Raw genomic sequence first — 25,110 nt, 5'->3', positions numbered from 1 at the left:
TGTTAATTGCCACCCATATTCAGCATGCCAACTAGCAGAAGAGGAGAGGTTGTATAGTTGGGAGGCGAAAGGCAAAATTTCCCAGTGTTGCTTTTGATTTCATGACTTAAATCAGCCAAATAATCCTCTGGACATGAACCTACATCTTAGCTGCATGTCAAGGTTAGCCAATGTTGAGCCCTTCAGATGTTGTTGGACACCAAGTCCCACCATTCCTGACAACTACGCATGCTGGCTGGGACTGGTGCATGTCCAACATCTAGAGGGCACCATTTTTGTTGTCCCTGCTGTATATCAAGTCATTTATTAAAATAGCGATCCTATGCATGCTTACTCAGAACTGTATTCAACAAGACAAGCATCATTATGATTGCAGCCTAACCCACTTTTATCTCTAGATACAATTTGTGAGAGTCTATAGAAAACTAAAGCATTGCTGCTTTTAACATTTGTGTATGCATGTGCACACACATCAACAGTAATTAATATTCTCTAACTCCACATATTGTCATTGATGCTCCTATGGATGACAAAGGAGGGCTGTGGTTCTTCTTGTGGGAAGTCAATGTTGTGCTCAGTTTTTTCCAAGTACAATGGCCCAAACATTTCTATGCCAAGCAGATAAGTCTAGATATTCCAGGGATTTCCATCAACTACTGATCACCATGCAGCAAACAACAAATAACATACCAATTGCTTACATTTAATATTATGGTTTTCTTGCTCAAATACTAAGATCCGAAACAATTCTAGAGTTAAGATATTGTGTCCCCCTCGTGGATGCCTGTCATTTCTCTCTCTCTTTCTCTCTCTGAGTTTTATACTGAGTCTTTGATTTTTTATTTTATTGCTGTCTTTATTGCCTTAATATCAACAGTATACATAATATCTAAAGAAAATCAGTATGTGCATTCTAGAGCACGGTCAAATCCTTACCTTCACATCTCGGAACAGTTGAACTCCACACAACATTTCCATCCTGCATAACACAAGTTATGGTCTCTGAGCCCTGGGTTTTCACAAAGCCATCGTCACAATGAAAAGAAACAGAACTTCCTAGAAGGAATCTGTCTCCAAAGCGCTTTCCGTTTATGGGGATTCCTGGATCATGGCACTCATTCTGACCAAATGCTGAGCGCCAAAGGAAATAAAAAGTAAAGCCAATTAATTAATTGGTTGTAAGTATATTTGGATACATGATTCAAAACAAGACAACTAGTCTCCTTAACTGACCTATCTTTGGGCTTACATGATTCTTTAGTGATTATCTGACTACCTGCAGTCAACCATGTTCAAAATGTATGAGCATTTCGATTTTTTCAGTGGTGACATATGTTTTTGAGTCAAACAGAGCTACTGAGATCGGTATTAACTTTGTTTCTAAATATCCCAGCTCAGCTAGAGAGTATGCATGTGGGGAAATGCTTAATTCCATCATGCATTTTAATGTTTAATTTAATTTCTTTTTCATGTGCACATTACCAAAAAAAAAAATTACAACCCCCAAATTAACATGCAGTGATTAGTAATGATAGCTTTGGACACCTTTATGTTCAAAGGGATTATACCTCTGCATACAAGCTGCTAGAGGGTGAACAGCAAAAAAGCAGTAACCTACACACAGTTCTTCTGAATTTTCTGAAAACATCTGCCTGGACACAAGACTCAGACTAGATAAAACAGATAGCTGCTGTTGACTCCAACCATCTCTGATTACTAGCAGTGCTGGCTGGGGCTAATGGAATCATAAAATTGTAGAGATGGAAGGGTCATCTTGTCTAACCTCTTGCAACGCAGGACTCTTTTGCCCAACGTGGGGCTTGAACCGACAACTCTGAGATTAAGAGTCTCACGCTCTACCATCTGAGCTATCTGACCATCAACACCTGGAAGTCCACAGTTTCCCTATCCTGATTTAAACTAACAAATGCTTAATGATATTTCTGAAAGACATTGTGCAGTCAAAGTCAAGTGCTTTTAAAGCCCTAATTATTTTGTTGGGTTTGTTAAGCATGTACTTCAGCTCTCTGAAGCCTAGCTCTTAAAAGTGCTTATTCTTAGCCGCATAATGCCCATTGTGTTTAGTATACAACTCAGAGAATGCACACTTACTCGTGTATGATATATTGAATCCTCTTCCTGTCGTGGAATGATCCGACTGAAATTCAAGACGTACTATGTGCCCATTGCTAGCTATTTGGGAGGGCACATCATTGCCAGAAAAAGTACCGAGTGCTGGTAAGTCAGAAATCCCATCATCCTTCACTGTCAGGTAATCAAACTGAGGCTCTACATCAAAGTCATTGAAAATAAGATGTATTCTGCTTCCTGGTTCTGAAATTATCAACCATACACAATTCATGTTGTTTCCATACTCCTCAGGGTAGTTTGGTGAAAGTATAATTCCTGAAGGTGTTGTGAAGTTGAAGAAACATGAGACTATTAAAAAAGAGAAAATGAAACACTTTGAACGATGCATGTGTTAAAAATACAAATTCTAAAAGGCATCATGTCTAGGCTTTACCTCCTGGAAAAATGAAATGTTTTCCATTGTTGTAGGGAAAAGTCCCACCTAAAAAACAAAGCCTGCAGTTGTGACTTTGCTGCCACATTTTCGTTTGGGGGATCTTTTTTTTAAAAAAAACACAAAACTATATATATATAGTGTGCGTGTATATATATATATATATTTGCTTTCGTAGATTTTCACGGGTACAGGAATGCAGGTTTTGGTGTCTTCGGGTGTCTTCCCGTGTAAGAGTTGGGGTGTCTAGGCGACGTTTCGACGAGGTCTCACTCGTCATCTTCAGGCTGGTGCTTTCGGCTTCTTGTTACTGGAACAGAGCAGGATCTCAGTGTTTGAGTTCCTATAAATACTGTTGAGGGGGTGTGGTGTATAGCCTCCAACGTTCTGGGCAGAGAGGAAGTTCCCAGGTTAGTGTGCCTTTTCTTCTTTTGTTCCTTAATTACTTGAGGGATATCTTGAGTGATTTCTTGAGTGATATTCTGAGTACCACTTAGGTGGGTCATTAAGTGTGGATTAGTTGCTAAAGCTTTCGTGTCTTGACCTCTTGAGCTTGTGAAGAGTTTTTCTGAGAAGATGGCTGTACTGCACTTAGTTGTGCTCTGGCTTGGCTTCGTGTATAGGGGCGAGCTGTGGTTTTGTGCCCTGTGCCAGCCAGATCAAATGGACCTGACCAACCACTGCCTAACCAACACGTACTTCATCCACAATGGACAAAGATACAAACAGATAGAAGGAGCACCTATGGGATCACCCCTCTCACCGGTCATCGCAAATTTGTACATGGAACACTTTGAAACCAATGCTTTAGACAAGTCAGAACACAAACCCAAACTTTGGCTCAGATATGTTGACGACACCTTTGTAATTTGGCCACACGGGAAAGAAAAACTAGATAGCTTCCTCACACATCTCAACAGCCTACACCCCAAAATACAATTCACTATGGAAATAGAAGCCAACAACCAACTTCCCTTCCTTGACGTCCTAATCTACAAAAAACCTGATGGCTCCCTAGGACACACTATCTACCGGAAAAAAACACACACCAACCGCTACTTACATGCACAATCACACCACCACCCTGCACAAATAAACTCCGTAGCCAAGACTCTCATCTCCAGAACCAAACGCCTGGCTGACAAAGACCACTTGACAACTGAGTTACAGAATCTCTCAAATGTGTTAATCGCCAATGGATACCAGCAAAACAGGGTTACGAAGCTAATCCAAAAAGAAACACCCCCCAAAAACCAAGACACAGAAGAAAACAATGGCATGGCCCTCCTTCCTTATATCAAGGGCACTACAGATAAAATTAGCAAAATCCTCCATAAACACAATATCAAAACAGCCTTTTGCACCAACCAAAAAATAGCCAATATCCTCAGAAACCCCAAAGATAAAATCCAGTTGGAAAACCAAGGGGTCTATGAAATACCCTGCAAAGTCTGCCCAGCCACGTACATTGGACAAACAAACAGACGAATAAATGCACGTATCGCAGAACACAAGAATGCCGTCAAAAAAGAAGAAAAAACTTCCTCTCTTTTCCAACACATGAAAGAAACAGGACACGAAATTAATTTTGCAGATTCCAAATTGCTCTTTAACATGGAACATCACCACAAGAGAATAATCATGGAAGCCATCGAGATAGAGAAACACCCTCACAACATGAACAAGCGTGACGACACGTCCCGCCTGCCAAACATCTGGAAATTAGCCCTCCCCACAAAAACCGACACCAGAACCAGAGGCACACAGAACGCCATCACCAATCAACCACACCAGACCCAAACCCAGACCCTCTCCACAGATAAATTACAGACACCATCCAGTAGCCAAACCATAGTGGCACCTCCGGATGCTGCACCCCCCTGCAATCCCTACACAGATCTGGCTGGCACAGGGCACAAAACCACAGCTCGCCCCTATACACGAAGCCAAGCCAGAGCACAACTAAGTGCAGTACAGCCATCTTCTCAGAAAAACTCTTCACAAGCTCAAGAGGTCAAGACACGAAAGCTTTAGCAACTAATCCACACTTAATGACCCACCTAAGTGGTACTCAGAATATCACTCAAGAAATCACTCAAGATATCCCTCAAGTAATTAAGGAACAAAAGAAGAAAAGGCACACTAACCTGGGAACTTCCTCTCTGCCCAGAACGTTGGAGGCTATACACCACACCCCCTCAACAGTATTTATAGGAACTCAAACACTGAGATCCTGCTCTGTTCCAGTAACAAGAAGCCGAAAGCACCAGCCTGAAGATGACGAGTGAGACCTCGTCGAAACGTCGCCTAGACACCCCAACTCTTACACGGGAAGACACCCGAAGACACCAAAACCTATATATATATATATATATATATATATATATATATATATATAGTGTGTGTGTGTGTGCATATATATATATATATATATATATATAGTGTGTGTGTGTGCATAAATATATATATATATATATATATATATATATATATATATATATGTCATTTTGTTATATATATATAAAAACACATCATAGCATATAGTTCTCACCTTTTGCAGCTGGTTATAAAACAGCTACAGTATTCCTAAATTAATTAATACTCTATGCAACTTCAATAAGTTCATTATGACTATTTTGCAATATTGTCCACTCTAAATACATGTTCTATAGGGCATGGTCAATTCCTTTAGGCATGTTTTAATTAAGAAAATATTATATTGAAAGCACTAGAATATATATGAAAGAGGTCAGGCATAGTAAAATAGAACTGATAGAATCAGAGAACTGTAGAGTTGAAAGGAGTCCTGAGAGTCATCTTATCCAACCCCCCAACGAAGGAACCCTGCCCACAGCATCTCTGGGTGGGCTTGAACCACCAACCCTTTGGTTAACAGCCAGACACACTGACCCATCATGCTACCTATGGTATGCTGCATGCTGTTTCTAAAGGTAATGGAAGGTCAAGAAAGAAAATGAATTGTAACTTACAAACACAACTGGGTTTATTGCCGGACCACTGGTTATTCTGCTGGCATGTGATCATTCTCTCTCCCACAAGTTCAAAGGCCGCTTGACATTCAAAAGTAAGTGTGTCTCCGTGTAGAAAACTATTGCCAGTCCTCTTCCCGTAGGACGGAATCCCAGGATCACCACAGCCGCCTTTCTCTATTTCTATAGAAATGGAGGTAAAACAACTGGCAGAATTAAAATTAGCACTCTGCATGCACACAGAGACACTTGCTTCACTAGTGATTACTTAACCATTACATTATTGAATATTACTTTATTTTATATAAGTCATTCCATTTTAAAGTTCTGTTTTATTATGATGTTCTGTATCGGATCAGATTATTATAAGGTTATATTCATTGTTGTGTATTTTGCTGTTGTAAACTGCATTGTGCATAGTAATTTAGAGAGGCAGTACACAAATTAAAAGTAAAATGAAATGAAATGGGTTCTTTAAAATGAAATAAAATACTGTGTCTGATTCTAGGTACCATATTTTAAGAAAGGTGGAGGCACTGGGAATAGATTCAGAAGAGAGCAATGAAGATGGGTCAGGGATGTGGAAAACAAGTTCTGTGAGGAAAAGTTGAAGAACTGGGTATGTTATGCCCAGAGAAGAGAAGACTGGTGGGGAACATCATGCCTTATACTGAGTAAGACCCTTGGTCAACTTAGCTCAGTTTTGGCTACACTGACTAGCACAGCTCTCCAGGATTCAAGCAGAGGTCTTTCTCAGCCCTATCCAGAGATGCCAGGCATTGAACCTTGGCCTAACACATTCAAATCAGAAGCTCTACAGCTGAACCACAACCCTTTCCCAGACTACAGCACTCTTCTAATGCCTGAGAGTCCAGAGGAAGGACTAGATCTGATGAGCTTGTTAGACAGGAGAAACTTCTGAAGGGTAAGAGAAGTTTGACAATGGAACAAATTAAGTTCCTCCTGAGCTTGTCTAATGTAGACTTTATATGAATACTACATCTAGCATAAAACACTGTTTGAAATAATAGCAACAATGATAACCATTTTTGTTGTTTTGCTAACCTACTTATACTGGCAATACAAACTTCATCCCCTCTAGGATTATTTTTTGTACTCATTCCATCTCAAACTTCTTTTGATCTAAGTGATTAGAACTGCAGGAACTTTCTGAAGTTTGAGAATGCACTATGAAGTTCTTCAGCTCAGATTTAACATCAGCTTCCTCTGGTTTGCCAATAATATTAACATAAATCCTATTCAATTGTTTCCTGCTTTCATGTACTCTGTTTGGCGGTTCAGGCAAAAAGACCTTTTTATCTTGTTTGTAAACCAGCAATATTTACCATCTTTGGGGACTTATTATCTTCTCAGTGTAAATAGAATGACAAGATTAAACTCCCCCACAAACTGGGATGAGATGATCATACATTTCTGAATTTAATCAAAGTCTTTCTGCACCACAGCTTTCTTCCTTCAAGGGAAGAACTGTGGCAGTTTTGAAAAAATATACGCATGTTACAAATAACAAAAAATACAAGAAATTCTATAAATATTGGGCATTAGATTTGAAGAATAGGGAATTCTAGGTTAAAGGTTTTCATGCTTTTCTAAGGTGTAAAAACATATGGGAGACAGAAATAGTACACCTATAACAAGCTGTTACAATACAATTAAAATTTAATACATTTTGGACCAATAATCCACAGTTTCCATTTAAACCACTACAATTATGAGTATGACAAAATGGCTGAAGAAATAATCACCTATCTGATCATGCATAATTGGGAGGCAGGGAGCAGAACGGCAACTGAAGACCTGGCCATGGATATGTGTTTTGATGGAGGTGTGAAAGAGGGCACAGAAGCTGCATAAGACTATGACTTCAGGATCATGAATGACTGAATAAAGCAAGACCTGTGATCATACAGAAAATGTGGGAATGGGACCAGCTCATCTTTGTAACGGGAAAATGGCTACAGTGTCACAAGGCACCCAATTTTTCAGATCCCTAAAGTAAATGAGGAGCAGGAATGACAGGCGTTAGTCAAATCTCCCAATCTACGGCCTGCATTGGACTGCTTCTACTTTGGTTGTTTGCACAAGAGCCAGTACTTTATGCACACGCATAACTATTCATTTATCTTGTGAATTCATTGTGCAAACCCCTAACCTCAAGCTATCACAGGATTAAGAAATGTAGCCACTGCTAAGCAGCTGTGTTTTAGATGCTACCAAGAAGCTTCCTTCCATATATGAATTGCTCTAGTTGTATTAGGGGCACCCGGGGGGAAAAATGTGTAAAAAGCAACTGAACAACAATTGATGTAGAGGGTGAATCTGTGGTTATTCCAATTACACAGCATCAATACTAATTGCAGTTCAACACATAAACAGTGAAGAGAAAGCCTATTAAAGTATACGATCAACACAGAAACAACGAAGAGTTTTATGGTACTTTAAAGGCTAACAAATTTATCATAGAACAAGTTTTCCTGGACTAGAATCCAATTCATCAAAAGCTTGTTGGCATGAAGGGAGAAAAAGCCTGCAAAAGGTGGAGTTACATGGCAATGAAATACAAGAAGTAGCTTGTAACGATTCAATTAAGAGTTTAAATATATGCAAAACAAGTATAGTGACCATTAATAACAGCAGCAATTGGTTCCAACACAATCATCTTAGCATTACTAATAAATTCACATCTGTACTGTAGTGGAATTTTTTTTTATATAGACTGATAACTCTTGTCATTAGTTATTATTTAGCCACTACACACTAGAGTTTCCCTGTGAAATTCCTCTGTTGGAGAATGGCAACTTGCCACTGGCACTGCCTTTCAGAAATGGGAAATTGCCAAGACTGCCATTCTGCAACAGAATGGCTGTTGTTCTTGCTGAATCTGAATTAACGGGACCACCCTCCCGGAAGGTGATCGACACAGTGGTGTTTGTCAAAAGCCAAAAGAAAATAGTTAATAGGATACTTGACAGCTTAAGTGTTATAGGAAGAATATCTGTTATTTTAGCTTTCCTTTTATGTTTCTCTGAACAATGTAAAGTACTACAATTCCACAAATGCATGGTATGTGTCTACCGAAGTGAAATGTTACAGCTACTCATCTCCCTCCTATCACTTAGAGAATATGAGAGTACCATTTTTCATGCTCAGTTTTAGCTCTGTCCAAATTATTTATAAGCACCACTGGAGTTCACAATTTCATTTTTAGCTCTGTAAAGGAACACAAGAAATCTAATAAACCAGGCATTACAGAGCACTTCTCATTGTGACAACTACCTTCAAGATGCTAATCAGGCATAAAGAACGAGGCTGCATTTATCTGGGAGAGTTTATGATTTTCCTACTAGGCAACTATAACAAGGTAAAGGTAAAGGACCCCTGGACAGTTAAAGGCGACTATGGGGTTGTGGTGCTAATCTCGCTTTCATGCCGAAGGAGCCGGCGTTTGTCCACAGACAGCTTTCCAGGTCATATGGCCAGCAAGACTAAACCGCTTCTGGTGCAAAGGAACACCATGATGGGAGCCAGAGCACATGGAAACACTGTTTACCTTCTCTGCTACAGCAGTACCTATTTATCTACTTGCACTGGCATGCTTCCGAACTGCTAGGTTGGCAGGAGCTAAGACAGAGCAATGGAAGCTCACCCTGTCATGGGGATTCAAACCGCTGACCTTCTGATCAGCAAGTCCAAGAGGCTCAGTGGTTTAGACCACAGCACCAGCCAGATCCTGACTATAACAAGAGGATAAGGTGGTTGGGTGATTATTATGGGTACCTGACAGTGCCATTGTAAACCTCTGTGCCCCAAACTGGGTCTGGGAACACATTTATCCATGAACAGAGGACGTCTGTTAGAAATTGTGCCTTAAACAAGGACAGTAGGACCATTCTTAAAATTGGCCATGAACCTAAGAACATAAGAAGAGCCGCCTAGCTGCTGGATCCTGCCACTAGCCCATCAAGTCCAGCTTCCTGGTCTCGCAGTAGCCACCCAGATTCCTGTGAGAAGCCAGAAAGCATGACATGAGTGCAACAACATTCTGCCCATCTGCGGGTCTCAGCAATTGTTATTCACCAGTCACCATGGCTATTACCTGTTGATGCTGAGTATCAATTCAAGTCTTTCCATAGGACATACAATTTTGTCTAGCTCAAGCCCATCTATTATATGGCACAGCAGCAGGGGAAAACTAAAGCTAAAGAGTCAAATACAGATTTAATCAAATGTGGTACCAAAATGTCATAGCAGCAAGTACCATAACAAACGGCCTTGGCCCAGTATACCTGAAGGAGCATCTCCACTCCCATCATTCACCCAAACACTGAGGTCCAGTGCCAAGGTCCTTCTGGCGGTTCCCTCACTGCAAGAAGTGAGGTTACAGGGAACCAAGCAGAGGGCAGAGGTAGTGGCGCCCGCCCTGTGGAATGCCCGCCCATCAGATGTCAAGGAAATAAAGAACTAGCTTACTTTTAGCAGACATCTGAAGGCAGCCCAGTATAGGGAAGATTTAAATGTTTGTTGTCTTATCATGTTTTTAATATTCTGTTGGGAGCCGCCCAGAGTGGCTGGTATTAATATAATAATAATAATAATAATAATAATAATAATAATAATAATAATACTTCGTAATGTGCATAAACATGTTTTGTATCTTAAGAACTCCTTCCTTTCTGATTATCAACTGATTAAGGAAAACAAGATTATTTAAGGCTCAGCCCGTGCCTTAGAGGCTTCTAGATCCTAGAACTTTCCCAATCAACTTTGCAAATGATATTGTTAGTGACGTGCCAGGGCTTAAAAAACACATGGCCTCCTCCACCAGCACAGACTGACACTCACTGCTGTTGCTTCCACCCCTTCTCATGCAAGGGGCATGGCTTGCTCAGATTACGCTGGTCGTGTTGCTGGATAAATACAGTGGCTTAAATGCTTCTGGGAAGCTCTCGAGCTTTTCATTTCTGCCAGACTATACACAGTGTGAGGAGGCAACAATGAAACTGACAAATGTGCACTTTAACTGAAAACTGAAAGTGGGAGGCAGGTACTGGGAGGTCTCTTGGACCCAGACATGCTATCTAAAGGACATCAAGAAAGATCTGAAATCCTTATCTCCAATCTCAATGCTTCAGTGCTTAACACTGAGATCCCTCTAATTGCTCTCCAGATCAAGAGAAAGCACTCTGCCTGCTTTTATGGATATCACTCTCTAAAGAACAAACAGATCAAGAGATAAAATTGTTAGAGCTGGTATCACAATTCCTTTAGCAGATGGTAGATGTGTAGCCATCACTTTCTAGATCCTCTCAGCCCTTTTCAGATTCAGATCTTAAAATCACAGAGTTAAGATAAATAAATGAATTAAGTCTTCCCAGAATTCAACTGCAACTCTTTTTTGCATCTGTTCAGAATTTGCCTTCATTCTAAAAAACAAAACACTATTTTGAAGCAAATGTGATGTTTCTGTTCAATACATCTGTAAATGCTATTGACTAAAAAACTAAACTTATTTGTATCTATTCAGGAAAGTATCATACAGAGATTTAAAATTCCACATTTTCCTAAAACTGAAGGCCTCTACTATAAGTTTCAGTGTCTTGGAGTGTGAAGTCCCTAATCTCTGCTCTCTCAAATTCACATGCATCATTTAGTACATTAGGATGACACAGTCTTCTCAATCATTTTCCCACACAGCAGGCCCTAATTTCACAAACATCCTGTTTATTGCAGTTCATTACCCTTCACATGTAGAAATCTTTACTCTATAACGTTCCATGAGCTCCTGGTTCGCAAAATGTCAGAAGTGGATATTTTAGGAAATCAATCTTTCTAGGAAACACCATTACACTTGCCTAACAACCTTAAAAATGAGGGATATTTAAAGCAATAGAAACAGTGTTTAACTTCAGGAAAAGAGTAGACATGCTTCTATGTGCTAGCTAAAACATGCAAAACTAGGTACATTGGGTATATTAGTAAATGCAACTGGACTTACAAGCTTTTTAAACAAGTCCCTTTGGTAGGACGAGACAGAAACATAGATAAAATGTTTATATGTGCCTGTTGGTTAATAAGCTATTGCTTACTTTGCAGTAAAAAATACATAGTTTGTGTGGAGTTTTCCTACTGTGGATAATACCAACTTTGTCTAATCAGTTCACTAATGGAATGAGAGAGCAGTGAAAAAAAGGACTGGTCTTCAGAATACACTATGCAACAGGTGGAAGAATTTTCGTGGCAAATCCATTGCTTATTTCCGTATTCTAACTCATAAAATATTGACTACTAAAAACTGTTTTCCTTAGAAGCCTGCTTTCCTTCATAAATACATTTTCCTGAAATTATGTTAACTTACCACTGTCTAAGGAGCCATATGTTTGTTTCCTTAAATAAGTATTCTGAAAGAAAATACCCAGGCAGTGATGTACTTCCTAGTCACCCATTTCATTTAGTCAAATCATTTGGTGCTTCTCTCCTTGAGAGGCGGGCTACTAAAAGTAACACGATTTAGAAAATGAAAACAAGGAGGCAATATAGAAGGTGAACACATCACTTATTTGAAGCATCGTATTTGATTTTTATCATCAGAATGTAGGTGTCACACATCAAAAAGCTTCAGACTGAAGGGCAAACTAATTTTTTCTTACTCTTCCTAATAAAAAGGACCATTATAATACAGAAATGTTATTGTAGAAATTGAATGTAATATTGTTCAAGCTAACTGAATAAACAAACAGAAACAAACAGGAAAAATGCGGAAACTTGGCATCTAGATCAAAAGATTTTGCTAGAATTATTTTCAACCAATGTTAGGGGGAAAGGCTGTGTGTGTGTGTAGGAGAAAGTAAGTAGGTAACAATGTAACAAAAATAATTTGAGATGTTTCCTTCTTTTTGTGGTGAGCTACTGGACTGACACCCCACTTACATCTTTACACAGAGCCATGGTAATCCTTTAATTCCATTTTCATTAATATTAAACCTGGTGTCCAGCAGGATAAAAATAAATTGCTTTGGTGTCAAGTAACCTGGCTGAAGTGATGTGTACAATTATTAATATTCTTTCATTATTCTTTTTTAGACAGTAGCAAAATAGTAGGTCATCAAGGCTGCAAGCCAAAGATCTTCAAGGAACTTAAAGCACATGTGCAATTTGAGAGCTGAGGTGGGAAACCCCATCAAGCACCTTACAGTTTTGGGACAGCTATATGAATACTAGAACTCGTGTGAAAAATTCAGAACTTCTGGATCAGGTTAATTGGGTTTCACTTATACTATGTGAAAATTATCATAGCCAGGCTTCAAACAGTGATTCAGAGTCCAGGGGTAGAGACACACTAAGGGGGTTTAACAACCTCCAAACTGGAAACACCCTGGGCAACAGCCCTGGGCTAGGACCTTCCATGCAGCCATTACCTTCACCCCAAACACGTTTTGATTTCCTCTCCATCTTCTGAAGGCAACACCTGGCTAGTCACCACTATGTGGAGTTCAACATTTCAGGCACTAGGACTTCCCTTTAAGCATGTCCATCTAGTCCAAAAGGGTAGATGCTGGGTTAGGGAGACTGGTTTTAAGGGCTCAGCTGGGCACCAGACCATGTTGGAGCAAGTTGTATGCTTAGAGCCATCCAATTCAATTTGATCCAATCTGATCCTACTAGCTATTGGCGGCGTGTTTAATGACAGTCATCCCTATGACCAGAGAAGAAGAAGAGTTTGGATTTGATATCCCGCTTTATCACTACCTGAAGGAGTCTCAAAGCAGCTAACATTCTCCTTTCCCTTCCTCCCCTACAACAAACACTCTGTGAGGTGAGGTGGGGGCTGAGAGACTTCAGAGAAGTGTGACTAGCCCAAGGTCACCCAGCAGCTGCATGTGGAGGAGTGGAGACGCGAACCCGGTTCCCCAGATTACGAGTCTACCACTCTTAACCACACCACCACACTGGCTCTCCTTTGACCACCTTGGGCTGTTTCTACTGCACCTTCAAAACTCATTCACAGTCAGGGAAATATTGATAAGGAAAAAGACAATTCCCAAAGAGGATTGAATGAAATATAAATACAGTGGTGCCCCGCAAGACGAATGCCTCGCAAGACGAAAAACTCGCTAGACGAAAGGGTTTTGTGGTTTTTGAGCTGCTTCGCAAGACGAATTTCCCTATGGGCTTGCGTCGCAAGACAAAAACGTCTTGCAAGTTTGTTTCCTTTTTCTTAACACCGTTAATACAGTTGCGACTTGACTTCGAGGAGCAACTCATAGAATGCAGTGTGGTAGCCTTTTTTGAGGTTTTTGGTGATTTTTGAAGCTTTTCCAAAACTTTTCTGACACCGTGCTTCGCAAGACGAAAAATTCACTAGACGAAAAAACTCGCGGAACAAATTAATTTCGTCTTGCGAGGCACCACTGTATGTCCCCCCCTTTTTTTTAAAAGGTAGCAAGCTGACCTAGCAACAAATTAAAAATAGGAATGAATTTGTATTTACTCTTAACTGAATTATTATTTCCAATGCTAGCAACCAAAGTATATGTATTACATTGCTGTAAGAAACAAACAAACAAAACTGGTTGATATTTTTTTTAAAAAATCAGACTGCATCTTATGCAAAATGCTTAGCATTATACATTGCACAGTACTTTCCTGCATAGCACTGAATGCATATTTTTATCATCACAGAATCAAGAATAGTATTATTTGAAGTAGTGCACATTATTACACCTTGTCCCCTTTGCCACTGTCTTTTCTTAAGTCCAGGTAAACATTGTACAGAACCTACAATGCTGCTATTACCTTGTTGCATTGAAAAACATTTGTCCAGGCATAGCCTATACATTAGCTATTACACGGTCAAAATTATTTCCAGGGCAGAGAGCAAACCCTGTTAGAGAAAGACATAATGAAATTCAGCTACAAGCTAAGACTAAACAAATAATTCTAAAATGACTGTAATTTTTTAAAAAAATAGTTTAATGGTTTAATTATCATAGCACTTTAAAAAATCATCCACAAAATGTTTAGCGAATGCTAAAATAAGAGTACGTCTTGGCTGAAATAGGCACCACAGTCTTAGATTTGTAGTATTATTTCTTAAATTACATACTAGGTTAAAAATAAAATATAGCATTTCTCGTTAGCAATTCCTAAATAAGTCTTAAAAGCATCTTTCCAACTCTTCCTTCACTGCAAATTTAGCAGTGTATGGTTTTATCACAGTACAGTTAATCAGATACTGCTAGGCTGAGTTTTTTTTGGGTTTTTTGAAGACTTCAAACAACAGAATTCAGAAATGGTTGCATAGTTTTGTGAAAGATTAGATGAAATTGCATTCTGATTGTTCTTATTAAAATCTGGGAAATTGACAAAGCTAAATATAATAAAACTCATTTCACTGTCAAACATGAGTTTGCCTGCAAATGTTGCAAATACGAGCCATCTTACTTGGAAGCATTCTTTAGCTATGTATCTAAAAATAGGCTTGCTTTTTTGCTACACGGCAGCCCAGCATGAAGGAAATCTACTTTAATTTACCCCCTGCTGCTACTTAAATAGCTATAGCAAATTATACAAAACATGATTTGTAGGAATACATTTTATCAACAGGTGCAATGGATTCAGAATTTGACAGCTCAATAGGATTTTTATTGACAGAAGTGACTGAAATTCTACTGCATATTATTTGTTCATTCCCCCTGTAGGACAACATTGCATTTACATTGCAACTGAAGCAAGGGGTGCGGCTTTTTTTTTTTTTTTTTGGTCATTCTTTGCAGATGAAAAGAAAAAGAAAAAGAAGTGTACGGGTGCATTGCTTTTATTTATTTTTTATTTCGAGCTGACTCTAACGAAGCCAATGCACAGCTTGCCCTCACAACTCTCAAAATTGGTTCCAGAAAGTTGTGTGTAGAGCAGACATCGTTCGCTCAGCTCCCTGAATGACTTGGTTGGATACAATGCTTAGATAGTTTGAAAATTATTTATTAATTCAATTTATTTATTTTTATGTATTTTTTTAATTTATATGCTGCCCTTCATCTAAAGATCACAGGGTAGTTTACAATATAAAAAAACACAAAATGCATAAAATAATCAATCAATCAATCCCTTCCCACAGTGACATTTAAAATGTCATGAATCATTTAATCAGCCAAAGGCCTGGTTGCATTGAAATAATTTTGCTTGGTTGCCTATAGATGTGTTACGGAGGCGCCAGGTGAGCCTTCTTGGGGAGAGCATTCCACAAAAGGACAGCCATTGCAGAAAAGGCCCGTTCTCATGTAGGAAGCACACAAAGAAAGGCCTCAGGTTATGGTTGCAGGGTCCAAGTTGGTTCACATGGGGAGAGGTGGTTCTTGAGGCATTTATATCCCATTACATCCCACCCTTTTTCTCTATGAAGCACAAGGTGGTTTGTACGGTCCCCTCCACCACTAATTTAATCCCCATAACAAGCTTGTGAGGAAGGTTAGGCTGAGAGTGTCTGACTGGTCCGACGTCACCCAGTGAACATCACGGTCAGGTGGGGATTCAAATCCTTGTCTCCCAGGCCCTAGTCCAACACTCTAACCAATACGCCACACTGACCTTCCCATGTTCATGCAGCTTATGACCTAACAATGGTAAGTTTTTGAATCTACTGTAATAGCTCTTATATTACAATGAACAATAGGTAAAGGTAAAGGGACCCCTGACCATTAGGTCCAGTCATTACTGACTCTGGGGTTGCAACGCTCATCTCGCTTTATTGGCCAAGGGAGCCGGCGTACAGCTTCCGGGTCGTGTGGCCAACATGACTAAGCCACTTCTGGCGAACCAGAGCAGCGCACGGAAACACCGTTTACCTTCCCGCAGGAGCGGTACCCATTTATCTACTTGCACTTTGACGTGCTTTCGAACTGCTAGGTGGGCAGGAGCTGGGACCGAGCAACGGGAGCTCACCCCACCGCGGGGATTCAAACCGCCGACCTTCTGATCGGCAAGTCCTAGGCTCTGTGGTTTAACCCACAGCGCCACCCATGTCCCTACAATGAACAATAAAAACTTACAAATAACATGCCACATAAACAGGGATGTGAGGGACTCAGTCTGAGTAAGCAGGGAAGCCCAAGGCAGATCCTTCAATAATCCCTCCCTGAAAACAAAATTCTTGCCATCGTCAATGCAGACATCATGTTTTGAAGATCCATGCAATAGTAGTGAATAGAGCCTTTCAGCTTTGAGAGGGACCTGGGCATCATGGTGGGCCCCCTCCTCTATCAGTGGCCCCTGGTGGGCTTGTCTAGCTGTAGGGGCAGCACTCAAAGCAGTGCTCATCTAGCCATCCTTTTAATTTTCCACAATTCACCAAAACTGCACATTACTGAAAATATGTGAATAACTAAATTTAAGACTGGAAAAATAAGAAACTCAGAGAGTTGATATGGACAGATCCTTCTATCCCTACTCTGCCTAGAAAAAGGCCTGTCTTGTCTCATCTGTTCCCAGGCTTTCTCTATTCCTACCTTGGTGCTCTGTACCGTAAGAAATATTTTGAATGTTCTTAATCTGTTGGAGGGGTTTGCTTTCCAAATTAGATAAGTAAACACCACTAATGAGCAACACAAACATTTTCCCTTTCAGGCTCACACACAACGGCATTGAAATATTGCTCTCATTACTTACTAATAAATCCTGTACCTGTTTTGTCTGACACGTTCTTAAGTACTTGGCTAAAAACTAAGGTAGAAGAACCAAAGCCATTTTTAATGTGAGGTGTATTAATTAGGAATCTTTAACAAACTCCTTGGGGAGGCTCACCTTAGAAGCCCCCCAACACCAGAGTTGGGCTGAACTGCTACAATATGTCACCACATAAAGCCAGCCAGCCAATCAGCAGATGTGGAGCACTTCAAAGATAGCAGATACACCATTTTGTTGTGGAAAAAAATCACAAAAAACTAAGATTAGCTCAAAGGTAGCTAAACTACACAAGAAGGCTCCTGCTAAAGCACGGTGCTTGTAGTATGGAGCTTTGTTAGCAAACTTTGCAAAGCTACAGCACTATGCCCCATGGGAGTTTCTGTTTCTAAGGAAATGTAGATTATCCCTTTGCTTTTCCTGAAAGGGCAAATTCTGCTTACCTTAAGGTTGAGGTGCAGTCTTATCAGACCATACACCTGGTAGCTACAGCTCCATATAAACAATTTCTTCATTCCTTTTTAGCAAGCAAATTCTTGGACTCAGTAAGATGGTCATATCATATTACACCATTTCCTACATACACTTTATGAACATTTCTGCTTCTAAAATCTTGGAAAATGAACTGGACAGTACAGCATTAATCCTGCATGACGCAAAGAAAACTGAAGCAAAAAAAAAAAAAAAATAGCACATATGTTTCTTATCAACATACCCATATACAGTACATGTTTTCCACCAGAATATCCCCTGCAGCAGGGAGGGTGTGAATTTGAATAATGCAAACACAGAGAGGAGGGCTAATCACATGGGCCTTTCAATGGTAATAAGAATAAGGAATAAGTGCTTTTGTGGTTTAGCTGCAAAAGCACATAACCCCTTTTCCATAGACAGAACCCTCAAGGTTGCAGACTACATATAAATGATGGAACCATGTGGAAAGAGCCGACTGCATAAATACTTACCAAGGAAATAGTACTCAGTGAACGACCCCATTCACTTGTGCCCTCGCATATGATTCACTCATAGAAAAGATGTCCCAAAGTTTCTGCAGGCCTGTCTTGAAATGTTAGGAATCTGACCAGAAGCGGCATGATGCAGAATTATCCAATTAAGATTTAGGGGTGCCAATACTATCGCACTCAATCAGTAGAGAATGGACTAGGAACATAGGCTCATACTGGCTCATACTGCTCAGTCTACACCGAGGTCCCCTCTAGCTATCCCTTGTATTGCACATTGATGCTATCAGAGTTGTCACACACAATCTCATTTTCAATACTGTTTGCACTTGCAAGAGTTTTGGAGAAGTCACAATGCTTCGTTTCCAGTCAATGCATATCTTGTAACTTGTTCTTATCCCACAATTGTCTGCTTTCTTTTATCCCTTTTTTGTTGCAGTATAGCTCCCAAAGGCAGCAATAATTTGCTAGCCTTTGCCAATCAAACAGAGAAACTAATAAAGCAGAATAAACCCACCAATCAGCTAACCCTTTCCTCTCCTGCTACAGTCCTGGGCTAACTCTCAGAGAAAATGCCTTATCTCTTGCAATTTCCCACTTCATTCAGCAGGGTCCCATGACCCTCAAGACAGCCTTTTTGGGGCACTTGGGGACTGCCAGTGAAAAGATGGAGGAGGGAAGTCAGCTTCTAGCTGCTACCTCTTTCTACAGATCGATCTCTGGATCCATTCCTATAAGAACAGCGGGTGTTTTTTAATGATCCACAGACAAACAAAGTATCACTCCTAACAGCAAAGTTTGTGCCAACAGCACTGTACCCAAAACGGGGCACTTGAGAAACAAAAGGTACGTATTAGTATGCTCTGGGGAACCCAACGATGTATAAAAGTACAGTTAAACAAAGAGAGAAAGACACCTAAGGGGAAAGCCTTAATTCCGATGAAAACTGAGCTTGCTCAGGAGTAATGGAATGTAGTAGCAGTTTTAAAAGAAAAATGAATGAGGTGTAGCAGGAGTGGGTTGAAACAGTACTGGCTGTAACACCCAGTTCTAGTTTACTTTTCTAGCACAGACTAGTTGCGTACTTGCCTAGAGTGGCTTCATCTATTCATTCTAACAGAAATTTACCTTGATATACAGCTTTGAATCCAGGTGAGCCAATGCTGTCATCCGACTGCAAATGGAGCCACATTTGGTTGCTCATGCTCACTATGAGATCAGGGACACTAGAGCCAGTCAGCCTGTAGATAAAAGAAACAGTAGCATCATGCACAGACACAAGTGTGATGCCTTGTCATATCTGCATTATGCTCTTCAACTTGTGTCTTCCAGTTACAGAGTGATTGCTCCACGACGACTCCAGGTTTGGGAGTGAAATGTCACGCTAGAACAAAGATGCTAAAGGAGGACCTGCCAGTTATAAGAGCTCTATGAAGTCACGGCAGGTAGCGAGTGATATGTTTGCATGTTGAAATCAGAGGCTGGCATGAGTCAAAAGTGTCAACTCAAATGGCAGGTGTCGGAAGTCCACGGTGAAATAAGGCAACTTGTAGACAACACAAGATTGTCAGCAACAATCTGGATAGAGATAGCAATTACTGGATTTTATTAAGGAAGCCAGAACATTCTGTTCTCTCAAGAGAGGAATGCGGCGAAAGCAATTGTCCTTATTTAAATACCTCCGCAGGCTCCTGGCTTTCTACATTATGTGCACTTTCCGTATGAAATCTGTGACACTTAATGGATGCATCTAGCAGCCTATACCACCACTCTTTTCTTGCACAATTTGCATCGTGGAAGGAGCTCCTAAACTTTCTGCAAACATTTTTTTTTTAAATAAAAAGAAATCCCACTAAGAGGGAAGTCACTCCCTCTGCCCTGAAAAATTACCATTAGCATAAGCCCAAAATGCCAATGCAAGGCCCATAGAAGTAATTGTTCCTGAAGGTAACTGAGGTAGCCTGTGCTCTTTGAACATGCTCAGTTTTTTTGCCCAGTGTGGGTCTCAAATCCATGGCCCTGAGATTAAGAGTCTCATGCTCTACCAACTGAGCTATCCCTCCAACTATCACTGAAGTCCCAATGTCCTTGTGATGAGCACAATAGTTAAAATAAAGCTGTACATCTCAATACAAAAGGCAGTGAGTGCTCTTCCTCAACACTGAAAATTATGGGTCTTGGGGTGCACCCAAGCTTACTTTTTAGCTAGAATTAACAGCAGGCCTTTAAAAATATTAAGAATAAGAAGCACTAGTTCCATCTCCAAAATCTGGATGTGCACAATGTTAGCTTTTTAAATATATATATATAATTGTATGCATTAAGTGGTTTCACTTGTTTTCCTTCCTGTTGTTGTTCCATCCCAGTTCCTGCTCTGTGAATGTACTTTCCAAAGAGTCTTTAGACTTTAAAAAAAACAACAACTGCACAATTTAAGCTAAAAATGAATTTTAAAAATGAAGTCGTAAAAGTGGGGACCCTTTCTTCGAGAAGGTAATACAAAGAGTAAAACATGAATGTTATTGTGTACTTACACATACAACACTGTTCTGGTATCTCCCACTTTTCCAGCGTCTCCTACTGTCAGGGTGTCGTATCCTCTTTCTAGCTCAAATTCTTCAAAGGCAAGCTTTATGACCTGTTAGGACAGGAAAGGACCACATTTGTCAGCTGATCACATTTTTTGCAACTGTGCTTTACACTGTAGTATCGTTATTTTTGGGGGCGAATGATAATTTTTGGGGGAAAATTCAGTGAGCGGTTCAAAATATATAGATTTGGGTGTGATGAATTCAAATATGCCATACCAATAATAATTTTTTTCTAGGACAGCATTTGGCTTGGTAAGTCTACAATTGGTGAAGAAGCACATAAACCGGTTTTTGGAAAACCAAAGAAATTTAAGTTCACCTTCTAAAAATGCCAGGTAATGCTAAATAATACAAATACTAATAAATTCTGTTGGTCCTGTTGGCATCTGTCTGTCTTGAGAGACATTGGGGTGCATTTCTGGGGATGCAGGCAAATGCTAAGGAATAAACCCTACACAAATCCAGAGTCGAGTATCTGAGGTGGTTGTACGGTGTCTCCTTCCAGCAACTCTTGCAACAAAGCTGGTGTCAAACATATTGCTCTGCTTTCATTTGGACCACATCAGCAAGGCCAGAGGGCAGCCCAGGAGCTCCACACACACTGCCCAGGCTTGTACCATGGAAAGGTCACTTAGGTGCTGCTAGTGCAGCAAAAACAACATGGAAGGCAGCAGTTACAGTGGTACCTCGGGTTAGGAACTTAATTCGTTCTGGAGGTCTGTTCTTAACCCAACACTGTTCTTAACCTAAAGCACCACTTTAGCTAATGAGGCCTCCTGCTGCCACTGCGCCGCCGCTGCGCAATTTCTGTTCTCATCCTGAAGCAAAGTTCTTAACCCGAGGTAATATTTCTGGGTTAGCGGAGTCTGTAACCTAAAGAGTATGTAGCCCGAGGTACCACTGTATTAGTTAAATTATATTAATAAAGAATATAACTGCAAGTACATGGCAATCTTTTTTTAAAAAAAAAATTGCAGTTTAACACACAAGCTACTTATCAAGCAAAACTACATTTTATTAATTTAACCGAACTATCCTATGAATTCCCAAGTCATGTTACAACTTTTTAACACCCCTCAATTTTGGAATTTGGAAGCTGAAAAAAATCAACATGCTATAGTGTAGTATACATTTGACCAAGCTGGGAATATTTAATAGTGCAGCAGTGTCTCGGGTATAAAAGTTTTTGATAGAAAAAGAATTACTATCTTTTAAAAAATGATAGAGTAATAAAAGTAAACACAGAGAGAAGTATCTGTCTCTAGGAAGTCTTTGAAAATTAATGTGTTATGGTTTGCAAGACTACAGAAATATAAAATGAAATATATAATCATTAAAAGATTTGTAGTTTTATATTTTTCTGCTGCTCACATCATAGCGGTATACATTTTTATAAAGCTCTGGACATGCAATTGTATATAAGTTCAGAGATTAGCAGATAGTATACCATGATGATATGGAGAACAGAAAAAAGAATATCGTATATGTAAAACAACTTACCATTTAAAAGCAAAATGATTTTATATTATAATGTAATACAATTTAATAAATCAGGTGAAGGCATTTGAAAAGCACTTAGAACATGTATATATAGATCAGTTTCATGTGAAAGAAAAGAAGGGTTTGAACAGCAGGCTCAGGTATTAGCACCACAAGGAAATAAATGCCTTATCATTATTTAAACCAATTCAAAGTTTTGTTGTCAAGCTCATCAAGCCCTGAAGGACCTGATGCAGCATCCAAATGACCAGGGAATTATAATCAAAATAAGATGTCCTGCCTTTGGTCCAATCCAAATGAGAAACTAGGAGGCTGGTAACAAGATATTCTTGGTAGTGGCATACCATCTATGGAACTTCCTCCCAGGAGGCTTTCCGTCTGTCCACACATTTTGAAGCCAAACTTCAGCAAAAAGAAAGAAACAATGCTGGTTGCAACAAATATGGGTCAGAACAGATCTTGCTAACTTTCTACATCCCTTATTGAAATTAAACTACTTTCAACGGGTCAACAACAATGGGTGTAGCAGTGGCTATTTTCAGGCTCTCATAAGAGCAGGATGTCAACAAGAGTTGTTCAAATATGCTGGAAGTCAATGAATCCCTAAACTGCTTATACATAGTTCAAGAAACTCTTAAACTCTTAAATTGTGTGATCATTTGTGAGCTGAATATCGTATGTGTGCATTTTTCATGGGGGTGGGGTGGGGTGATAACTCTAGTTTTCTCCCCCTCTCTGCAGAGCGAAGCCATTTTAAAAACACAAACAAAATACCACTTTTTCAGTTCGTTGCTGCCTTTGCTGAGCAGACATATGTTTCAAAATGACTGATGTGATGTGCTTTCATAACAATAATATAATCCAGAACCACAGTAACTGTGCGCGGGTGAATATTTACAGTTGTATTGAAGAAGATAAAAAAAACAACTAGAAATAATTTTAATGGGATCCAAAACATGCTATTTGTGTAATAGTTAGTTGGCACGAAAGAAAAGAAGCCATTATAAAATCAAATCACATACAAATTTGTTTTGACCGTATGCCAGAGTTCAGTGATCTATTACGTGTGGACGTTTTATCCTTTGTCTTTGTAAACCTGTTACACTCACACTTAATTGTTTCAGTGGAAAACAACTTTAAAGGCAATACTACAAAGGTTTAAAAATACATTTTATACGCTTTCAAGTCCTTAGGTGAGGGCAATGATTAACATGAAAAATACTTTTTATTGAACCATGGTTAAAAAAGAAACATAAAAAGTAGCTAGAGATATGAAAATCCAGCTATTCCCTCTCAATAGAAGAAGAAAAAGAAGAGTTTGGACTTGATATCCTGCTCAGTGGTGTAGCGTGGGTTGTCAGCACCGGGGCAAGGCAAGTAATTTGCGCCCCCTAACCCGTGGATTTGCGCCCCCTAACCCTAACCTCCAGATGTTGCGCCCGGTGCGGCCGGCCCTCCCTGCACCCCCCACGCTACGCCACTGATCCTGCTTTATCACTACCCGAAGAAGTCTTGAAGCGGCTAACAATCTCCTTTCCCTTCCTCCCCCACAACAAACACTCTGTGAGGTGAGTGGGGCTGAGAGATTTCAGAGAAGTATGACTAGCCCAAGGTCACCCAGCAACTGCATGTGGAGGAGCGGGGAAGCGAACCCAGTTCACCACACTGGTGTAAAGATCTTTACATTTGAAGGTAGCATCCAATGCCATCACACTGTCAGCACAAAGATTTCCACTTCTTGCACATAACTCTCCCCACCACCACCACCACCTCTCCACGTGTACAACCTGTGCCCTTCCAAAATAACTTTCAGAGAGTTGGAGAAAACTTCAGAACAGGGAGGAGAGAGGGAGAGGAAGGTCCACTTCACAGTCAAAACTCCCAGAGGCGTGGAATGTTTTTGGCTTCATGGGTCAGATTCTTACCAGGAATGGCCTTATTGGCCAAATGGGGCAGGTAGGTGGGGCAACCCACCTGCCGATCACATGATGTTACAGGTCCTGGCCAGCTGTCAACCTCCCTTGCTGGATTTCCAAGCACCCACTGTCACTGAAAGAACCCTGAGAAAGAGTCTGCAGCAACAACAGCAAGAAAATGGAACAAAGGGGAGACTCTCCCCCCCCCTTTTTACTCGGACTTCCCTATTCTACTTGCAACCCCAGGGATGGAAAGCAGCAGCATGGGAAGCCTTTGGAAACCCTTTGTGACCCTACCCCACTCTCCTTTGCACACTTTGTTGGAGGTGTAAAGGAAAAAAGCAGAGAGAATTGCAAAGCCCTTGTGCCAGGGATAGGACAGGTGGGTGTAGCCTCCCCAAAACAGCCGACTGAGTAAGTATGTTGAATACTGCCTGTCTTGAGTAAGTATGTTGAATACTAAATGCCATTAGCTGGAATGGGACAGATTTCAATCTATCATCTATGAGAAAGGAAATGAAAAGCTTTGCTTTGGCGGCCAAAAAGATCAGAAAGAAGACCCTGGACATTATAGTAGTGAACTGTAAGGAAGACGCAGAGATCCCAACAGAGACTATTATTTGTGGCACGGCACCCCTTTTGCTTGTATTTATTTTTGATTCAGATTTGTCATGGCCACTGGCTAGTACAATAAAGTTATTTGGACTGGATTAAAAAGTGTTTGTGGAGCTGATATGCATAATTCAGCAGTAACGTTTAAATCACTAATAGTAGTTCTTTTTCATATTGAAATGCTGTTCCTCCCATTGAACTTTGATTATCAAAGATAATCAGTCATTTTGGATATTAAGTGACGCAACTGATATTTACTCACAATTTACATGTTCATTCCAACAATACATTTTACAACTAGTGCAAAGTCTCCCCCAG

General features: G+C 40.1%; 1 protein-coding gene across 4 annotated transcripts in view; it reads right to left on the bottom strand.

Annotated features, from left to right (window-relative positions):
* Nucleotides 1-25,110, bottom strand: part of CSMD1 (CUB and Sushi multiple domains 1) — a 963,313-nt gene that overhangs the window by 228,362 nt on the left and 709,841 nt on the right. For all 4 annotated transcript variants that reach the window (XM_083495378.1, XM_083495379.1, XM_083495380.1 and 1 more), the window contains 5 exons: nt 20,708-20,811; nt 19,302-19,414; nt 5,515-5,697; nt 2,113-2,439; nt 937-1,131 (listed from right to left, as the gene is read on the bottom strand). In XM_083495378.1, the coding sequence (XP_083351504.1) occupies nt 937-1,131; nt 2,113-2,439; nt 5,515-5,697; nt 19,302-19,414; nt 20,708-20,811 (922 nt within the window). The remainder of the gene's footprint in view (nt 1-936; nt 1,132-2,112; nt 2,440-5,514; nt 5,698-19,301; nt 19,415-20,707; nt 20,812-25,110) is intronic.

Source organism: Podarcis liolepis (genome assembly GCF_965112155.1).
Source record: "Podarcis liolepis genome assembly, chromosome: 3".
Taxonomy (NCBI): Eukaryota; Metazoa; Chordata; class Lepidosauria; order Squamata; family Lacertidae; genus Podarcis; species Podarcis liolepis.
Note: the sequence above shows the minus strand (reverse complement) of the source record. Positions and strands in the feature narration are given on the sequence as shown.